Source organism: Neopelma chrysocephalum, unplaced genomic scaffold (assembly GCF_003984885.1).
Source record: "Neopelma chrysocephalum unplaced genomic scaffold, ASM398488v2 Primary Assembly neopelma1_22, whole genome shotgun sequence".
NCBI lineage: Eukaryota > Metazoa > Chordata > Aves > Passeriformes > Pipridae > Neopelma > Neopelma chrysocephalum.
This window is the reverse complement of record NW_020897689.1, coordinates 1,800,373-1,820,422: the sequence shown is the minus strand read 5'-3', so window position 1 is coordinate 1,820,422 and position 20,050 is coordinate 1,800,373. Positions and strand designations below refer to the sequence as shown.

The 20,050-nt window shown below is 37.8% G+C and overlaps 1 protein-coding gene across 1 annotated transcript; it reads right to left on the bottom strand.

Moving 5' to 3' along the window:
• Window positions 1-849: 849 nt before the first annotated feature.
• On the bottom strand, window positions 850-18,579 carry CALB1 (calbindin 1). The gene is made up of 11 exons (XM_027681830.1): window positions 18,384-18,579; window positions 18,039-18,115; window positions 13,415-13,489; window positions 9,253-9,336; window positions 9,108-9,164; window positions 6,132-6,209; window positions 3,723-3,778; window positions 3,588-3,627; window positions 3,447-3,500; window positions 3,243-3,314; window positions 850-2,831 (listed from the first exon to the last, which is right to left on the bottom strand). The coding sequence occupies exons 1-11, from the start codon at window positions 18,463-18,465 to the stop codon at window positions 2,718-2,720; spliced, it is 789 nt and encodes a 262-aa protein (XP_027537631.1). The 5' UTR covers window positions 18,466-18,579; the 3' UTR covers window positions 850-2,717.
• Window positions 18,580-20,050: the final 1,471 nt, after the last annotated feature.

Here is a 20,050-nt window from a genome sequence, read left to right as displayed (position 1 = left end):
TCTTTGATGTGAATACCTAGCACTGTGTTAAATTTTAATCTGTACACATTTAAACTAGAATGGGCTAAAATTTTTTTACAGCATATGTGTAATTTGTAGGACAGTTTGAGCATTTGTTAGCTTGAATGCTTATTTGAATGTTTATTTTAATAAAATACGTATTTTTAGACAGCAAAAATGGTTAATAGCTTCAATAAAGTGGAACCCGGGTAGCTCTGTGTTAGTCAGTTTCTCTGTTTAGCTGGAATATGGAATATTTGCACTACATCTTTTTGCATGCTACAATTTTACTTTTCTTTGGTCACCAGATATCTACGAGAAGAAAAAAGCTTGCAGTCTTCCCTTTCACCACCTTTCTTTTTATTCTAAGCCTCATTCTGCCCCAGCCATGACATTTTTAAAAGCTCTGCCCAGGAGTGATTTAGAGAATTTAAAACCTGGAGTTTTTACAACACTTTTGACTTAGCCATACTTGCAAGGCTTTACTTTGCACTGACATAGTAGGCACCTTTGCTAGAACTGGGGTTTTTAATTGCTGTCTTGTAGTCCAAGTTTTATTTATGAGAAATAACTGCAGGAAACAATGTCTGTGGGTGACTGAGACCTGGTTTTGGTGCTGTGCTCCTCAGCAGAGCCAGCTGGTGGGCAGCAGTAGTAGCAGAAGGGTGTCTTCAGAAGAGATATGTGACACTTAACTTTACTCATGTTCAGGAAGACAGATTTCAGTTTCTGTGGTAACTCTGTCAAAACACTTAAAATGCTTTATCTTCCACTTAGCAAACATCATATTTTGACACACAAGGTTTAGGGTTTTTTCTTTACACTCTTAAAATAAAGCAAAATCCAGGGTTTCAAGTGCACAATATGAACAAGGTCAATCATTTATTGTACTGATAGGCAAATTCACTGTTCCTTCACTTAACATACACAGTTGTATTTCACATTGCATAGAGAAAAGAGACAAGCAGATGAGAAGTTAAATCACTGTGCGTGGAGTGGGAGTAAAGCAGTGAGAATGAGCTAGCGTAACCTTATTTTAATGTTTTGTGTGTTTTTGTGCCAGCAAGACCCCATCCAGCACCACCTACTCCTTAACTTTCCAAGGCTCAGCCTGGAGAGAGCCCAAGGCCATTAAGCCTTTCCTGAAATGGTACTTAGTTGCCTGAGTTCACCTGAGGAATTCAAGGATTCATTTCAGTGGGAGTTCATTGACTGTAATCCCAAAGGATCTGAGCCTCATTGTTTGAGACACATTTTAAATAAAATGCATTTGCTTCCATTTGTTAAATAAGATGCAGAGATGCATCTGAGAAGTTGCACATAGCTAATCTGCTAACCTGAATTGCTTCCAAAACAGTTGTACGTGGAGGCAGCATAGGTTTCTTGGCCTTAAGACAGCCCAATTTCCTTCCTTCTCCAGTACTTACTGAGAGCAATGGCCTGGACATTCATGAAGTTGTCTGGCATAAAATTGGTGTAAAGTAAAAAGGGAGCCAGGCCAAAAAAAAAAATATGCAAGAAGACAGGGCTGCTTCATAGTATAGTTCCCATTTAGAAAATACATCTCTAACATAATAAAAAGCAGAGCCCACCATGTAAACTAAATTACTATATTGTTACAAAATCTTTACTATTTTTTTCATTTAGTGTCAAATTTTAATACTACTATTGTAGACTAGTGATTCAGTGTAAGATCCAAGGAGGCACATTTTTTTTAGAATAGTCAATTTGTCCTTTACATGGTACAGAAATAAGAATTCAGGAGATACACAAACTAGACACCAACAATCTTAGGATATTAAATTTAATTATAGATTACACAGAATATGATGTAAAAACAGCAATTGACTAGAATAATTATAACCTGCAAAATGTGAAAATAGTTTAGAAAATGGATTGTCATATTCTCTGACACAGCAATAGTCATGAAAGGTACACTTATAATATCATATGTTAATCTGTGTATTAACTATACTACCTGTCATTTAGCCAGGATTCCAAGATGGATTAAAGGCATTTATTTATGAAGTTCCTATGTTTAAATTCAGTAAAACAGCTAGATTGGAAACACTATATTTTTATCAACTACTGCATGGAGATCTATTCCAGATAAATGCTTTGTCTATATGCTATGAATTCATAATGAGAAGAGTAATTGTAAAACTGCAGAGAGCGCAGACCTTTAAGTGGGTGGCTTGACAACTGAAAATATTTCTTAGTGCCTTATTAAGTTTTGGAAATCAGACATGCCAATGTCTCTCCTCTTTCAGACCTAGATCATATTTAATCTGAATTCATGTTATATTTAAAAGCCTCATATTTAGTTGAAATGGGAAAGATGCCTGTAGATCTTTTTGTTATGTAGTTCAACAAGAAATGTTGCAAGTGTCAAAGGATATGATGACCACAGCAATGTCAGCAGGTTTAATTTTTATCCAGACATGTTTATGAAAGCAAAAAACCCAACCAAAACCAACCCTGGCATATTTTAGTTTCTTTTTGAATATACAGACTGGCCCAAACATAGACATTCTCTTTATCAATCTTATTGTTACAAAAACTGTACATTACAAACAGTATAGAAACAAACTGAAAGGAATGTGCCACACATCCTGGCTAATTTTCTATATGCAGTTTAAAAATACAGCCTACTCCCTTACAGTGCACAGTTATTGTGTAGAGTACATCACTAGTTAAGTGGACATGATAGAAGAACTCTAATTTTCTTCAGCACAGAGGATAAGAGCCAATTCTGCTCGGTAAAGCTTTCCTCCGTCCGACAAGGCCATGATGCTTTTCTTGTACGTTGCAAGGTTGGTAATGTCTAATTCCTATTTAAAGAACAGATAATGCTTTATAATCCTGTTTAGTTATCAGCATGAACAAGTTTACTTCCAATGGCAGGAAATGAGAAAGAAAAAAAAGGGTATTCTCACCCTGTCCAAATGTAACACATTGGAAATGTCATTTATTTGTATGTTATCCATGTTATTGCCATATGTTAGCTTGCTGATAGCCGGTGTCTCAGAAGCTAGCAAGAGTTTGACAGTGTCATTGTGTAATCACAACTTCCCTAGTTCAGGATTTACACTGCTATTATTTCCACCACAATTTTTAGTTGTACTTTGACTTCAGGAATTATGACTTAGAAGCTCTATATTTATCTTACTAGGATGGATTAGAGTGCCCTTAAAATCCAAATTAAATCTAATCTCTAAGGGGAAAAAGTCCTCTAGGATTACCTTTTTGTTCTTTTCACAGAGATCCTTCAGTAGGGCATCAAGTTCATTTTCATCTATATAGCCATTGCCATCCTGAAAAATACCATTAAAGATAATTTTAAAAATTTATTTTTCATTTCTGAGGTTATGGCTAGTTTTCCACAGATTCAGAAAATAAGTGCCATTAAACTACACTATTAATAAAAAGGTGTTTTGAAGACTTACTTGATCATACATCTCAAAGGCTTTGTTGAATTCTTTTGCACACATTTTGACACCCTAAATGCCGAAAGGAAAACAAATCCATTAATGACACCAGTTATGTGTGATGGTGACAAGTTAACTGAAGAATGTGAATATTCATACCTGAAATTTAATAAGAAAATTTTCCTGTACAGGGAGTAGTCTTTGGAGAGAAAAAACAAAGGTCAAAATATTTAATTGTTTCCATTACAGCATTTGGTACATGGTATTTGTTATGAAAAGAAACAGAAGACATACCTGGCCAGTTCAGTAAGCTCCAACTTTCCATCATTGTTTGCATCAAACATCCTGAGCTGAAAAAATATATAATTTTACACTGCTAATGAAAATTAATCAACACAATGAAGAAAACACTTATTTAGAAAACTTAAAATCAATTATCTTTATCCTGAAATGATGGCCCTGGGTTTTAATCTGTCACATTTGCTGTGTAATACATTTATTTTAAGTACTGACTAAGTAATTTATAGTAATTCTGATTAACCTACTGTAAGGTAAGTCTTAAGACAGTGATGAATGTCCTGTATGAGAAATGCACGTGTAATTGTTTATAAATGAGGGAAGTGTTGATGTGATAACACTTTACTTTTGACTTCATGTCATGATTTGATAATAGAATTATTATTCTCTATTCATAAAGATGAAAAAAAATCAGATAAAATTCAGCAGAATCCCAGGCATTCAGCTCTACTTAGGCAGAAAATAATAGACATTTCATCTACTTGACTGCTAGGTCTAAATATTTAAGTAACGATAATGTTCTGGTACTGTGATATATTAAAAAAAAGTGAACAGATGCTGCAGATGATGAGATTTTGTTGATGGTCTGAAAATGGGAAAATAAATTTCTCCAGATATACATAATTAAATCACAGGAATAAATATATTAATGTAATTTGGCCAAATAAGTGAATAATAATTTTTGATAACTCTCCTGTATTAAAATATTTTACTTTGAGGCCTTGAAAATATGATCTCCTGCTGCTTGAGAGGCACTAACAGCTTATATTAGCTGTTAGAACTAGATGGAGATATTGCTCCTGCGTGGGACTTCCTCTCCCAGTATTTATGTCTGTATAGTTCCATTTTACTACTTTCAAACACTACATTGCATTTGCTGCATAAAAGAGTCACAAAAGCAGTAGACTACAAGACGCTGAAAGCACCTCCACCAACACTCCATCCCATCACTTGCAATTGCAGTAATTTTAGGTGTAATTTATACATAAGAGGAGAAGCAACATTTTGTCCTGACATATATACCTAAGTGTATATCCTTTTAAAGAGAAAATTAATGCAATGCAATGGAAAAAGACCTAATTTCACTTTAGACAATAAATGGCAAAATATACCAGAAAAAGTTACCAATTCTACAAACATTTATTTCTACATAACACCCTGGTTCCTTTTAATACTTTCTTCCTTTTGTATAAAAGCATCTGCCTTGCATATGTTTCCCATGAAAGCAGATTTGCATTTGGGCAAGGTAAGCAGTGGCAGCTGTGAAGTCAACATATTTTGTATTTTGATGGGTTATTAGTGGCTGGCTGTGCCTGCCAGCAGCTGCTCAGGACTGTACATTTTCTATTAGTCTTTTGTTTTCTGAGGAGATTATAGGAGAGCTGGGCTTATATTTTTTTTTCTTATAACAAAATTCTTTGTGATTGTGTATCTCCACAGAGGCCAGAACTTATAAAACACTTTATGATGATGGTTAAAAAGCTCCCTGAATGAAAAGGATACATTTTATCTTCATCAGTGAATAAACAGTGACAATTCTAAACAAATGGTTTATACTGGTACAACGAACCAGCAGACTTCTTCCAGGAGAAACACAAGTTTTGTTCAACCATCCTTAAGCCAGTATGAGGGTTAGAGTGTTTACCTAGCATGTTTTAAATTGCTAAAAATATTTTAGGATGAAAACAAGCTGATAAAACAATAAATGTAGTGATATACATTTCCTGAAGATCAGAATTCTGGTGTGTTTTTTTTTCTTGAAAAGCCCACACAGAAGCCAGTACTGGTCCTCACTGTGGAGTACCATAGCAGTGGGATGGAAGGAGTGTTCCAGGGATGGGCTGATTTAAGGTCAGGGAAGCAACAGTTTTGTTATAGTGTCTATCTAAAACATCAATTTCTCCTTCTTGAAGCAGGCGGAGAAGGACAGTATGAGATGTTTGTAAGTCTGGTAAGAAACCACCGTGCAGTAATGGCTTTTAAGACAAGAGACAGACATCACAGCACTGTAAGAAGGCAAAATATAGAAAGGAACTCCAAATTAATTTGATCTAAACATAATAATGTAATTATGACAGTAGGAACAGTTTTTCTCCTAACTGTGAAGATTTCAGTTTTACGACTAATGGCACAAGGAAACAAAACAAGAAAATAGCATGATGTGCCATATATACACACCAAGAAGCTTAGAAATTCCTGGGCTTTTGTTTTTTAAGCAGCACTGATAACTGCCCATCGAAACTCCATAGCTGCAGAAGTACTTCCACTGCTAGATGCCACAGTTGTCTCTCTGTTGCAATGACACAGTTAGCCTGATTGGGACCTAGCTGGTCTCCAAGTCATTTGGAGCCTTCCAGTGGCTAAAAGGAATTTAGATTAACCCATTATTCCTTTGAATAATCTTACCATTATTTCTGTGTATTCCGTTAGCTTTGAGTCTTCAATCTGCTTATTTGCTTTCTGTAATAAATCTTTCAAGAAGCTCTGTTAAATAGAAGAGTAATAGGTGAAATTTTATCTACAGTATAAAATACTTGACTTGCTAACTTTGGATTAAGGTAGTGGGAAATACTATTTTACTTTCACTTTAGTATTTACTGTTGAAGTTCCAAATAAGTATGAAAAAAAATAGTTACAGCTAAGAATATAACAGTTTCTTTTGATAAGTTCAAGTACACTGCATTTTATTTGGAAAAAGTGACTCCTAAAACTTTCTGCATTGTATGCCATTTGTTGTATTGTGAATTTGGAAAAAAGTTTGGCTTTCAAGAATACTGCTTCCTAATCAGCTCTATCAGTAAACTAAGCTAATTAACCTTGGGTCTCCTTTTAAACTTGGATGCCTATTCACTTCTTGCAACATAGGAACAATTTTACAGAAGGATCAATGATTAATCAAGTTTTGTCCTTGCCTATGGCAGTACCCATTGCTAGATGTGAACATTGCTCCTTCCTACCTTGTACTTTAAATGTGTGCAGCCAATTTCATTGCATTTTAGAATGAGAATTTGATGTCACATTACTTGAAACACCAACCATTTTTACTTTAAAAAATAAGATGGTTTTCACCTATTCAGTGTTTTAAATTTCTGCACTAGATCTGTGACATTAAAAAAAGAAAGATACCAAATTGTTTAGCAAGGGCATTACAAGACCTGATATGTCTGTATGCCTGTCAGTGCTCAATGAAGAACCTAATTCCTGTCATCATTTGGAGTGTCATTATCTTTGTGGAATTTTGGACCACATTTCAAGATAGAAAATGGGAAAGCATATAAGAAAACATACTTGAAGCATATAAGAAAACATACTTGTTGTCCTGAACTGGAATGCAACCATGTCGATAGTCATACGACTAATACCTGCTGTAGTTGTTTGAGTTTGGCCCCCTCCATGCTAGAGCCCCTTCCTGGTAGTTTGTATAGAAAGAACATGACTGAAACACAGTAAATGGATGTTGTGGAGACACATTTAATCTTGTGTCCTTTGGTGGAAAATAGAACTGGAAAGGACATTGAAAGGCTATCCAGTCCATCTCCATGTCTCAAGAAAGGATTCTATCTATCTAAACTTCCTGAATTACTGTCTGATCTGAGCTGTTGCCAAACCTTTCTGAAACACAGTGATGATAAGTTTGCGTCCACCTTAGACAACATATTCTACTGCTATTCTACTGCCATTACTATTGTTAGAAAGTTTTCCTGATTTCCAGCTTAAATTTCGCTTACAAAGTCGTCCGTGGGTGTACTCCTCACATAGCAAATACTTAAAATGCTTGTGCTTGTCAAGAATTGCTGATCTAAAAATAAAATTGTGTATTTATCTCTCATTTTCAACATGTTAAAATGACCTGTTTCTCTGAGGCAGACAAAATCTCACAACACAAGAGAGATGGGACCATTAGAGATTCAGATAAAATGTCTTCTTTCTTCAGCTGGTCCTCAATCAGCCCTGCTTTTTTAAGTCTATTTTAAATTATAGCAGTCAGCAGCAATCCTTAAGGCATTATCTAACAGCTGGAGAGTTCTCAAGGGCTACCTCCTCCTGATCCTACCAACTTTAGACTGCAACCAGTCATCAGGAGAATGGGCTCATCTGCCTGAGGGTTACCTTAAGGTTAAATCCTCAGCAAATATCACACAGACACCAAACTCAAAAGAGGAAGGGAAAACAAAAAAATATGTGAATTTTCTGATGTGGATTCCTTTTCTGAACAGAAGATCTGTAATGATTTTGGACAGTTTGATCTCCTGGTGCTTTAGTTAATAAAATTTACATAACTCTTCTTTATGTGACATATGGGGAGAATAGTCCAAATTAGATGGATAAGCACTGCTAGGCCTTTCTCTTGCTATGAATTGCTTTGATTCCTTTGAATGTAAAGCTACAGTAATGAATCAAGTGCGATTAACTGTGGAAAATGGCACCTTTCTACTCAGACACTATTGAATATGACCATCTGTCCTACGAGGAAAGGCTGAGAGAATTGGGACGCTTCAGCCTGGAGGAGTTTCAGGGTGACATCGTGAAAGTATATAAATACTTCAAGGAAGGGTGCAAAGAGTATGGAGCCAGGCTAGTGACAGGACCAGAGGCAATGGTCACAAAGTGAAACACAAGAGGAACATCAGGAAACATGTTTTCACTGTGAGGGTGACTGAGCAACTGGCTTTAAGTGGCTCTGCTTGAGTAGGGGTTTGGACCAGGTGACATCCAGACGTCCCTAACAACCACTCTATGATTCTGTGACAGAGAATCACAGCATCTACAAATTGCTGTTGGTTGTATGACTAGGGAAGTAAAATCACTCTAGTTTTAATGCTTCTGCAAGTCTGAGATGACTAACGGAATAATCTCGATTCTGCTCTTATTTGTGCATATTAAAGCTGATACCAAAATCAGGCTAACCAGGCAAGGGCAGTTCAATTTCATTTCTGTTAGTCTAAAGGTATGACAGAGGAAACTGTAGGGTTACATGGTACTTGAGGGACCATAATCTGTCCAGCAGCATAGTGATTAATGGTAGAAATGCCCTTAGGAAAAACCCAACAAAAGAGCCCTCCTCCCTAATATACCCAAAAAAATAACCAACATAGCTTCCAGAGGCCCATCTTGCTTTCTTAATCTTTCTTACTTCTAAGCTACCTGCTACCCTGAGTCACTTGAGACAAACTTGATCTGAATTAAAACATGTTTTAAACCACATTGATAAGATTAGGGTTTCACTTTAAATAATTTACTGGCGATAAAAACATCAGCTAATAATATTCCTTTTTTGTTGTGTTTGAAATGCAAAAACATGCATCTGAAGGAAGAGATAGCAGCAAGGCTGTAATCCAACACCTGTTCTCATGTCATGCATACTCATAGATATTGGTTTACCTTAAGTTCCTCAGAATCAATGAAGCCACTGTGGTCGCTGTCATATTTCCTCCATGTCTGCAATCAGAATATGAATGCTTTAATGATATATTTATGGCAAGCAAGTCTTGGATGGTTTTACAACAGGCAACTTTTCATACTGTACCTGCATGAAGTCTTCGCTTGACTTTAGCTGCTGGCATCTGAAGAACAACAGGAAATTCTCTTCCGTTGGCAATATCTGAGCAAGCTGTAACACAATTTATGCAAGATTAAATTTTGCAGCTGAGCCTGTAATAGAGCATGAAGCTTTTTAAAAAATATGAAATTCTTTGTGCTCATACTGCCCTATAGTGGCCCCATAGGAAGCTTCATCCTGCTAGCTGAAGTGTTTGGAAGAAGGCTCTGAAAGGCTTCTGGCTTGCAGCTTTGCCATATTCATCAAGGTCAAACCTAACTGAGGTCTGAGAGGAGGGAGTGAGGCGGCACTTTACCAAAAGGGTAGCTGGGGAAAGGGGAAAAAATTAATTCACCCATTTAGAGCTAGGATCTGTACTGAAAACCATTGAATTGGCATGAAGGGAAAGCATAATGCGAGAATGCATCGACAATAGGTGTGAAGGGCTATGAATGAAGAAAGTGAGGAAAACAGACTACTCACAATGGCAAGGAAGAGCAAGAAGAGAGAGGAACGCTGACATGAAGAACACATGTGTAAGGCAAATGGTTAAATATAAGGAAAGGCCAGGAGAAGAAAAAAAACAGGGAGGGTAAGGGTTGGCAACCAGTGCTCAATTGTCAGACTTGGAGATGTGTTCAAGAAGAGCTATAAATACCAGAAAGAAATCAAAAGAGTTTTTAGCCCTGAAAACCCAGGAGTGGTTCTTCCAATGCCTCTCCTCTACAAAAGGCTTTTTTAAAATCAGACACATTATTGTACTGATTATTGCAAATGTTCATTTACTATAACTCAATTTTGGCAAGTGACAAATGTAGAAGATGGAGAGCGTTGCTGTATAATTTAATGTAAAATCATGATTTGTTTTTAACAAAAGCCCAATATTTTTTTTTCTGTCCTCAAAATGTATGAAAAGTGTTTTGATTAAAGAAAACTTTTTACTTGAAGAATAGACCAGCTGTGCTTACTAGGAAGAGAAAATGGAGAAAGACAGATTTCTTAGCTGAATTCTTTAATGAAAAATGACATCTGCAGAATTCCTGGAGTCCTATCTTAAAATTTCAATTCAAATTTTTGTTTTTCTGCCTTCATTTCACATCCTCAAATCCCTTGTTCTGCCTATTTCAGTGCTATTGCCTAATTGCTGAGGCTTTTTTATTGGGATCCAGCAGTGCCATAAGTTAGTTCAGCTCTCACCCCACAGGCACAAGGAGGCTATGGAGTCATATCTCTTGTTTCTCTACAATTGTCTGTGCAAGGAATCAGTTACATTCTTTAATTGTTGGTACAACTGAAAAGACACATTAGAGCACTTGCCTTACAGAAATGGTGCAGCTGATGACAGGCTGTCAGACCCATCAGAGCCTTCTGAGTACTTTTGCTAAATGGCTGAACAACAAACTAAAAGCAACTTGAACAATGCATTTTTGTCAGCAGCTTTCAAAATCTACTCCATTATAAATAGCATATACACATGTGGGTAAGTATATATTCATACAGACGCAGTAGCTAAATGTGTCTTGATTTATGGAAAAACGTTTTCATTTCTCCTATGACAGACAAGCTTTGATTTTTAGAGTATATTCCTATTTAACAGCAAATGGAATGGAAGAACTGCTTAGAACAAAAAGCAGAGTTTGGGGGAAGGGACTGATTATGGCAGCGGGAAAGGATTTGCATGTGTGGAAATTATAAATAAGATGTCGTTCAGTGACATAGGTAACTCCTGTGAGTTTTGCAAGGACACTGTAAAATAGTACAAGGTGCAAGGGTGAATGTAAAATAGTAACTGTCCAAAGAATCATTAACAGCTTATTAGCAGTACCAAACTGTATTTGAGGTACAGAATATATGACCTTATTTTAAGCTATACCTCTCACTCTTTCTATGTCTCAGGGAAAAGCATTAAGTTGTTTTTCGTGGAAAACTCTGTAGTATTAAGGGATGAAGAGGTCATGTGGAAACTGGCTCAACTTCCCAGTTTTATACCTCTACTGAGAAGAAAGATGGAAACCTGGTGCTATTTCAACTCATGACTTCTTTGTGAGGATAAGAATAGGGGGACTTAATGAGAATGTCTGAGTAAGAGTGCAGACCACTGCGAGTCTGTGGCAGCAATAGTAGTTTAGTGAACTTTGCTGCTTTTATGGAGAGCGTTGGTTGTTTCTGTATCGCAAATAATAGAGGACAACAACAAAGCCTGACACTGGTTTGACTCCTCTCTGCTCAGCTGCAGGCTGAGATGTGTCTTTATCGGTTACCTAGCAGAAAAAAAATACTCTCATTGCCTAAATCATAACTCTCTTCTAGAAATGGTTCTCTAAGTAAATTTCATTGAAATTTAATGCTATTTAAAATTCCTTTCACCTAATACTGTGAATTTTCTTTTTTAAAATCCTATAATAGAGCATGGGAGGACAAAGAATATTTTAGGCTAATGAGTAGTTATTTTTATGGCAGCAGTAATCTCCAAATAATTTGAATGTAGAATTGCCGCAGTTCTGAGTTTTGAAACCTTGGGTTTCACAAGCACATTTTAGTGAAAGCATTGGTCTGAATGAGTACAAAAGGTGAATTAAAGGTCTCTTACACAATGACAAGAAAGTGAACAGGTCAGACTTTGCCTTTAGCTGGAGAGCACTGGATTAAAGCCAGTGAACTAACTGCATTGTGCTTGCAAAGACCAAATTGACACTTAATCTGATCTGAAAATCCACTCCTTCCTTTGTGAAGCCATCCAGGCCTCCTCTTTATCTCAGTCAACAGACCTTTCCTGAAAACTCATTATTTGCTCGCACATTTTTTGTCACATACTGGGATATTCATTGTGATGGTTGGGAGTCTGAATGTGTTACATAATTTTTTTTTAACAGCATTCATACATGTTTTGTAGAAAAACTATTTGATATACTACGTAAATGGGAGCAATCTGGAATAACTGGACTCTTTTTTTCATAAGGAAGGAGAATCAAATCCAAATACCAACTTTAGTTTCATACTGCTCTGCATGTACAACACTTTTCATGAGTTCCATCAGCGCTTTCCAAATCAAGCTTCATGCTGATGTAAGTGAAATAAAATATAGCTATTGGGTTTGGAAACTGCTATATTAAGGGAGAAAGTCCCTTCAGTCACGAGACTCAATACTGTCACTATTCAGTGGCTTCCGTGGATGCTGAGCATGCTTGGCACTTCACTGGGGGTGGTAAGCCATATCAGACCCTACTGGATTTGCTCATCTTTACCCATTAAGTCAATATCAGAATCAGAAAAATAATTTGAAAGGTAAAAGTTACAGTTATCTTTCCTAAGTGAAGAAGCACAGTCTTTTTCAGGCACTGTTCAAAAATTCTTCTTGCATCCAATGCTTGCTATTACACATATTCAAAAAGACTAAATTAAATAGGATTTCTCGATACCAAATAAATGTCTTTGTTAGTCCAAACCCAAACATTTTGTTAGACCAAATAAACAGTGGTTCTTTCTAGATGCAGAGCTATTTGATCAATACTAAGTATTGTCAAAAGATGCATTTTTAAAAAACAATTACAGCTGCAAGTGAAACAAACTGATCATATTTCTATGGTAGTTTAGTCATAATTACATATGCATTTAAACAAGTACATGAAATTGAGACATATGACAGAAAAGATATCATTACATTATCTATTATATCAGCAGTGATACTTCTTATTGACTTTTACAGATTCTATTCAGTCCTCTATTTTAAAATTAGCTACTGACCCAAAGTTGGTCACTGTAGAATTTTTCAGGCCTGGCTTGTTTCCAGCTGTTCCCTAATTAGCTCTCTAGGTCAGATTTCTTATTATCGGGAAAAAATATAATATCATTTAATAATAAAACTGCAGTCTCACTGCACTCAGAGTGACATAAACGAGTTGTTGATTTAAGCTCAAAAAAGTGACTTCTTAAACTGTAACCCCACTAACTCTCCTTTTTGACTTGCAGCACTGAAGAGTGAAAGTGAGAGAAAACCCTTTCCTAGCAAGTTGCCTAAATGATACAATTGTTGAGCAACTACACAAGGAAAAGAGGTTGGTTATCTCATGTTATGCTCATGTTGTTCTGTGCTAAATGTATTTTCTTCAAGTAAACTTGTCAGTCTTTTGTTATGAAGTAACAATCTTACCTCGACTATTCCTATTTTTCCATCAGTAGTCTTCCCGTATTGGTCCACAAAAGCTTTCATTTCAGGTGTCAAATCCTACAAAGTTACAATGATAGAATCATTACTTCAAGATATAGAGAAACATATGTAAACTTACTTGAATATTCTATTAGTTGCAAAATAATATGCTACATTTAATGAAATACATTCATCACGGCTAGACTCCTCATGTTTAAATGAAAATGAGTATTTTTTTAATCATGAATAATGTCATTGTGATAAATTTTACTTCCTAAGGAATTATTTTATAGTCAGTGTGAATGATTGGCACCTAAACACTTAGAACTCTATTTTCGTTTACAGAATGAAAAAATTATAAAGACAAGTGTGTTGGAAGATGCGTACAACAGCTCCTTTGTTTAAGAGCATGACAGTGTAGTTCATAGGCAATTATTAGTCCATTTTCTCAGTTTTCATTCTTAAATTAGTAACTTGAAGGCAGTGTGAAATCTTTTAAAATAAGGAAAAATTCAGTATAAGACATCTGAACACCAAAATAGCCTTTCCACATCTTTGAGTGGATTTTTCCTGAACAATGGATGCTATTTTAGTCCTAAAAGAACTCATCACAGTATCATATTTTTCACTGTTTAGTATTTGGTTATCATGGAAACAGAGTCAAAATGTCACTGCTGAACTGTAGAGAGGCAGATTTAGGGGGAAGAAAACTTTGAGCAAAATCTTAAATCTGACAGAATAAAGCCATCATTGTTCTTCATATAAATTATGGTCCCTGCTATACATCTGCTCTCTTAAGGCTATCCTCATTCTAGGCTGTGGAAAAGATGCCAGCCTTGGGATGAACATCTAAATGTTTGATTTCACACTTCAATTGACTTGTCTTGCTTTGATATGAGCTGCCATCGACCTTCAATACTGATCAAACTTTTAATTTTCATTGTATTTCTTATAGATGTGAGCTGTTGAAACCATGCAGCATGGATCAGGGTTACAGTTATAATAATACAATGGACAATTCTATGGTTATAGATGAACATACAGCAAACTTTGAAAATTAAAGGTTTAGTTGCTATAATAGATCTGATTATATAGGACCTAAGTGATTCTCTCACTGGAGACATGGGGAATCTCAGCTGTACAAAGTCCATTGTAGTTTGTCCCAAATTTCACTACCAGAGCTAACTAAAATGTCAATTCCTTGTAGCCGATACAGTCACGGCCTAGTATCCTATTTCTGTCAAAGTCATCCATGGCAGGTTAGTAATTTGCTGTGGCTTTAATTAGAGATGTGGTTATTAATACAATGCACTTCAAAGTCACCTTTCATCTAATGATCCCAAAGTGGGGACAAGTTTGCCTAGCAAATAGAATGGAGAATTTAGACACTTGTATTTTAATTAGTCTTGGTTAAACATTTTACTAATCTTTCTAATAGCAGCTCTGCAGTGCCAGACAGTGTCCAGCCATGGAAGGAGGCACAGTCAATTACTGTTAAACAAAACAGGATGCTTGTCCTCTAGTTCGTTATTCAGAAATGATTGTGGGGGTTTTTGTGTTCACTTCACCCTCTCTTCAGCTGTTTGATGAGTTTTTTGAGTTATGTTATTCAAATAAATATTTTTGGTCAAAAAAACTTGCCTAGATTTAACCAAGTCTACTTCTAAACTTGATACAGATGCAGTATTCAATTTTTGAAATGAAGAAACTAGCCCTTCACACCTCAGTCAGACACCTCAGAAGAGAAAATTGTCCAACAAGTGGAACTGTAGAAAAAAAGTAGGGTTTTTTTATATAATTTGAAAATGTAAGGATAGATGGCACTACAGAAACACTTACATGACTGTATTCATAAGTCGTATTTCTGTGGAGAAATATTGTCACTATCTATATATGCAGGGAAAGTGAGAAACAAATGTGGAATAGTTCAGCCAACATCCACCTACTGACATTTTATCAGTTTCTGTATTAATCACTTATATCCCAAAGTTTCTTTTGGCAAATAGGGAATGTATTGCATAAATGTGGAGCACAATAAATGGAAGCTTATATACTTATATAGCTTTTATCTTTAAAAAAGAGGCAGTTCTTTTAACATGATTGAAATTATATCAGATCAATTCACTGTCTACCATAATGCATGAAGCAAACAGGCCTAATGTTACCAAAGCACAAGCCCTAAAACTTCTGAGTACACATTCCCCCCATTGAGGCTAGCCTGAATCAAGCTGCATGCTCTGTCTGAGAAAAAACAGCTGTGAAAGTACAGGCTTATTGAGTGGATTAATACAGGGATTAGCATTAGAACATAATTAGAATAGTTCCTTGGTTGGGAAGAATATTGGGAAATATTAAACCATCCTATTTGATGACAGAATCAATGTGATTCTTTAATGCATATGGCATGACTGATGCAAAATCCAGCTATGAAGAATGCATAATTGAATATTTCAAAAATAGTGAGAAGGAGAATGACCTGAAATGCAGAAGTTAATGATGACAAAGAAGCTTTGGGGTGTTAAAAGAAGGACAGACAAGGAAATTACATATAACCTACACTAGTTTTTCAATGTGTCCCTTCTGGCAAAAAAATAGAAATTCAATGCTACTGAATTAGTGTCCCATGAGACAAAAAATGAACTAATGAAATGCTTGTTTGGCAAATAGACCTTTAAATCCGAGAATCAGGTTAGATTTGAAACATAGATGACATATAGCTGTACTCCAGAGCCTGCAGACCTAGTGCTGAATTTGATGTTGCTACTGTAGATTCCTCTTAGCAGAACACTCCAAAGTTAGGTTTGAATCAGAGAAATGGGAAAGGAAAACTTAGACACCTGAGCATTTTTAAAATATAGCATGAGATACAGGCAGGGGTTATTTTAAAAAACCCACATAAATTATAAAATTTGTAGCAGATAAGAAAAATCCTATGAAGCTTTCTGTGTTGCTTTGAATAGGACCTGTTTTTAAGAGATGCATGCTTAATTTGAGAGAGAAATGCATCTGATTTTTAAATGATAAATATTTTTGTCCCTGAGCTTCTAATTATTTTTTAAACTACTGAATAATATATTAGCACTTCTACTAACAATGCCATTCATACTAAATATACAGAGGCTTTAATATCTTCTTTCTACTGAGCGTACTTAAGTTTCCTGCACTTTAGTATAGAAGAGAGATTTGTTCTGTTGCGATACTTGAAATGTATTGAAGTTGAGTTTAATCTTTTCTGTGAAAAAAATATACTTCTTCCCTCTAAAAACCCCCACATTCCTGTCCCAATTATCTGGTTTGTTTTGTTTGTTTGTTTTTACTTTAGATTTGGTTTATTTTATTTTTAATTTTAATTTAAACTTACTTGCATTCACAAAAACGAGATCCTACACCAATAGCTCTAAGAAGAATTAACTAGTACCTAAACTGCAGTAACATTAGAGGCACTGCTGGGAGACAGATTTTCATATGTGTAAAGTTTACACTCATACAGTTAATAAGAAGATACAATTTTCCACAAAATCAATGAAGATTTTTTTTTCTTTTTGCATTTACTGCTAAAATATACAGCAACTTTCAAAGCAAAGTTAATTATTGAAATGCTATTGCTCAATTTGGAGGCATTCTTATTATGAAGTATTAATCTACTTCATCCATGCATACATGTCATCCGGTTAAATTATAATTTTATTTTCTGTTTCTTCAGAAGTCTTTCAACACAGATTCATTTAAACCAATTCCCTTAGGTTATATATTGGACTTTGGTGCTAAAAGTGGCCTGATTTAGAAACTGATTTTTTTAAGGGCAATTTATTTGTTAAAAATGTTCACTTCTCTTTTAATTAAAATCTTTACATGGAATCTTTAATTTCTTTCTTTGTCTCTTTTTTTGTTATTGTTTTTCTCATGTGAGTATAGTTTGGAGGAAATGCATAATTAATGTTTCAATAACTCATACACAGAAGAGTTTTGACAACACTGTCAAAAGCTTCGTTGTCTCTCTGAACAATTTAAGCAGCCAGGATTTGGTACTCATACTTCTACTCCTAGTGAAGAGCAAGAAGTGATTAGGAGTCATCTGCAGATCTATTTAGTGACCACCAAGGGGCAGGAATGCATTTCAGCCCGTACTGCCCGTTAGGTATGAAAATAAACCAGAGTCCAACTACCTTGAAGTGTTGGTTTTTTCTTTTTCTTTTTTCTTCCCCCACCCCCTTTATCTTTTCTTTTTTATTTTTTTCTTTCCCATTTTAGTAAGAGTACATATCTAGATCAGATAAGATTAATTGCAATGGGATAAGGTCCCATCCGAGACAAAAAGACAACATCCATGTATTTCTTGACTTTTCTTTTTTAGCACTGTCAGAAGTATCAGCTCGTAGCCTGGCAAGGCATGAGCGGGACCCACTCTCCACGAGGGTGGACCCTGGTCTCACCTTTCCAAAGTAGACGATTTATTTCATTTGCAACCTGCTCATTTCTAACCGAGCTACTTCCCCTTGCCTGGTGAGGCAGGTGCATGACTCGTGTCATGGCAAGAGAGAACAAAAGGAACTGGGACACTGGAGTTTGCTCAAGAAAACTCTTCTTTCCCGAGAAGACGGAAAAGAGGGGCCAAACATTAACCTACCAAGCCTGCCTTCTTCCGTGCCTGCTGCAGCTCCTGGATGAAGTTTTGTAGCTCCTTCCCATCCATGAACCCATTGCCTACAACACAAAGAGTTACGGTTGCCGTCACCGCTCCCTCCAAACTCTCCGCTCTCCAGCGCCGGCACAGGGACGTCTCCGACCCGTCTCTCGCTCCCGGTGGAGCGGCGCCCGCGCACCTCGCCCGGACCCCTTCACGGCTGCGGGGCTGCGCCCCGAGGCTGCGGCGGCGGCCGCCAGGTGGGGAGCGGAGGGGTCCCCCCAGCCTCCCGCGGGCCTGCCCCCCTCGCCCCCCGCTCCCTCGCCGCCCCGGGGGGAAAGGAGTCACCGTCGGAGTCGTAGTGGTGCCAGATCTCGAAGAACTGGGCGGCCGAGATCTCCACGCCCTGCAGGTGGGTCTCCGCCGTCATGGTGGGCGCGGGGCAGCGGCGCGGGGGGGGGGGGCGCTGTCCGCGGTCCTGACTTGACTGTGACCGCGGCCGGCGCGGCGACGGCTCCGACGGCTCCGACAGATCCGACGGCTCCTCCCGCCGCCGCCCCGCCGAGGGCTATTTATGAGGCCGCCCCGACCGGGCCACTCCCCCCGGTGCTGCCCTCCCTTCCTCTCCGCGAGCCCCGGCGCGCCCTCCCCGCCCTGCGCGGGGGGGCCCGGGTCTCCCGACGGCGGCACCGCGGCTGGGGCCGGCCCGGAGCTGAGCCCTCGGAAAGCGACACCCTCGACTTGGCAGGGAGGGAGGGAGGCAAGGAGGGGTGTGCGTGTGCCGAGCGGGGAGGCCCGGGCATAGGGAGTTGCTGGGGATTCCTTGATGTAGAAAGTGTGACCATGAGACGTGAGGACAACCTCCCAGATTAGCCGTGAGGTTTCCATCTGGAAGAGGGTCCTTGAATGTCAGAGTGTGGCTGGTAGCACCTCAGGATGTCGCAGTACAAAGAAAAAGCCACTTGGGACACCATGTGGAGCCCGATTTTCACTGCTCCATCCCCAACCCAGACCTGCAGACAGCTTTGCACAGACTTGATCTTGGAAGAGCTGAAACCTGATACTCCCTCCAAGATACAATGGGGTATTGAGATATCCATATTGAGACAGTATAAGTACAGTGCGTAGGTGTGAGGGACACTACCAGTCTGCTCTGAGTGGGTAAGAGCTTATTTTTGGTAGATCAGCTTTGCAGACTTGCCTTTCTATAGGAGTGGGTTGGTGGGAAGGGACAGAGCAGCTTACAAAAGTCTTCCTTCTGCGATGGGGTAACCTGTTGCTGCTCTAGTAATGATGATTAAGTCCCTTTTGGGATGACTCATTTTAGCCATTAAGGTCACTGGGTGCTCTGAAACACTGAACCTGACTTTCTACTTCCAGCACTATCCCTCAGATGCTACATTGAGTTACAATGTGTGATGGTCAAAATGACCAAAACTTACAGGACACTGCCAAACACAGTAGACAGTATAGTAAGGATGAGGGATGAGAACAGCTGGGAAAACCAGGAATCTCCATGGGTTAAGAGAGCAACATGAGCAACAGTAGCACAATAGTATGTTAAGACATATACAAGATGAACATAAAAATAAATAGGATAATGCAGAAGACAGCAAAATGCCAAGGGGGGTGGATAACCCAGCAGGATGAGAAGTGGATGCTTATTAAAGGCTGATGTGTCCTGAGAGGGATTTCAGTAGATTGGGTGGCTGAAATCTTGTATGCATTATGGAACAAGATGTGGGCATAGCGATTAAGTAATCATGAGACCTTATACTTGATTCCCTCCATCTTTCCATTCTCCTGTTTCTCCACCTGTTATGTGCAGCTTTCTCTCCTTCTGTTGCTGCTGTTTGGCTGTGAGTTCTTCAAGAGATGCACTGGGTTGGCCTGTGTTTTGTTAGCTGCTGAACAAAGCAGCAGCTAAGAGGAAAGATACAAGAATATGAGCATTAATCTCTTCAATTCAAAATATCTGTATTAGTGAAAAGTGTTCAGATTAGTTTTGCAGTCAC

What these genes read in the sequence shown, in the direction of transcription:
- CALB1 (XM_027681830.1), bottom strand. Translation starts at nt 18,465, where the DNA reads ATGACGGCGGAGACCCACCTGCAGGGCGTGGAGATCTCGGCCGCCCAG. An exon ending in CAAGCGAAGACTTCATGCAG is followed by an intron (nt 9,165 to 9,252) that starts GTACAGTATGAA and finishes TTCTGATTGCAG; the next exon opens with ACATGGAGGAAATATGACAG. An exon ending in ATTTTCTTATTAAATTTCAG is followed by an intron (nt 3,501 to 3,587) that starts GTATGAATATTC and finishes TTCGGCATTTAG; the next exon opens with GGTGTCAAAATGTGTGCAAA.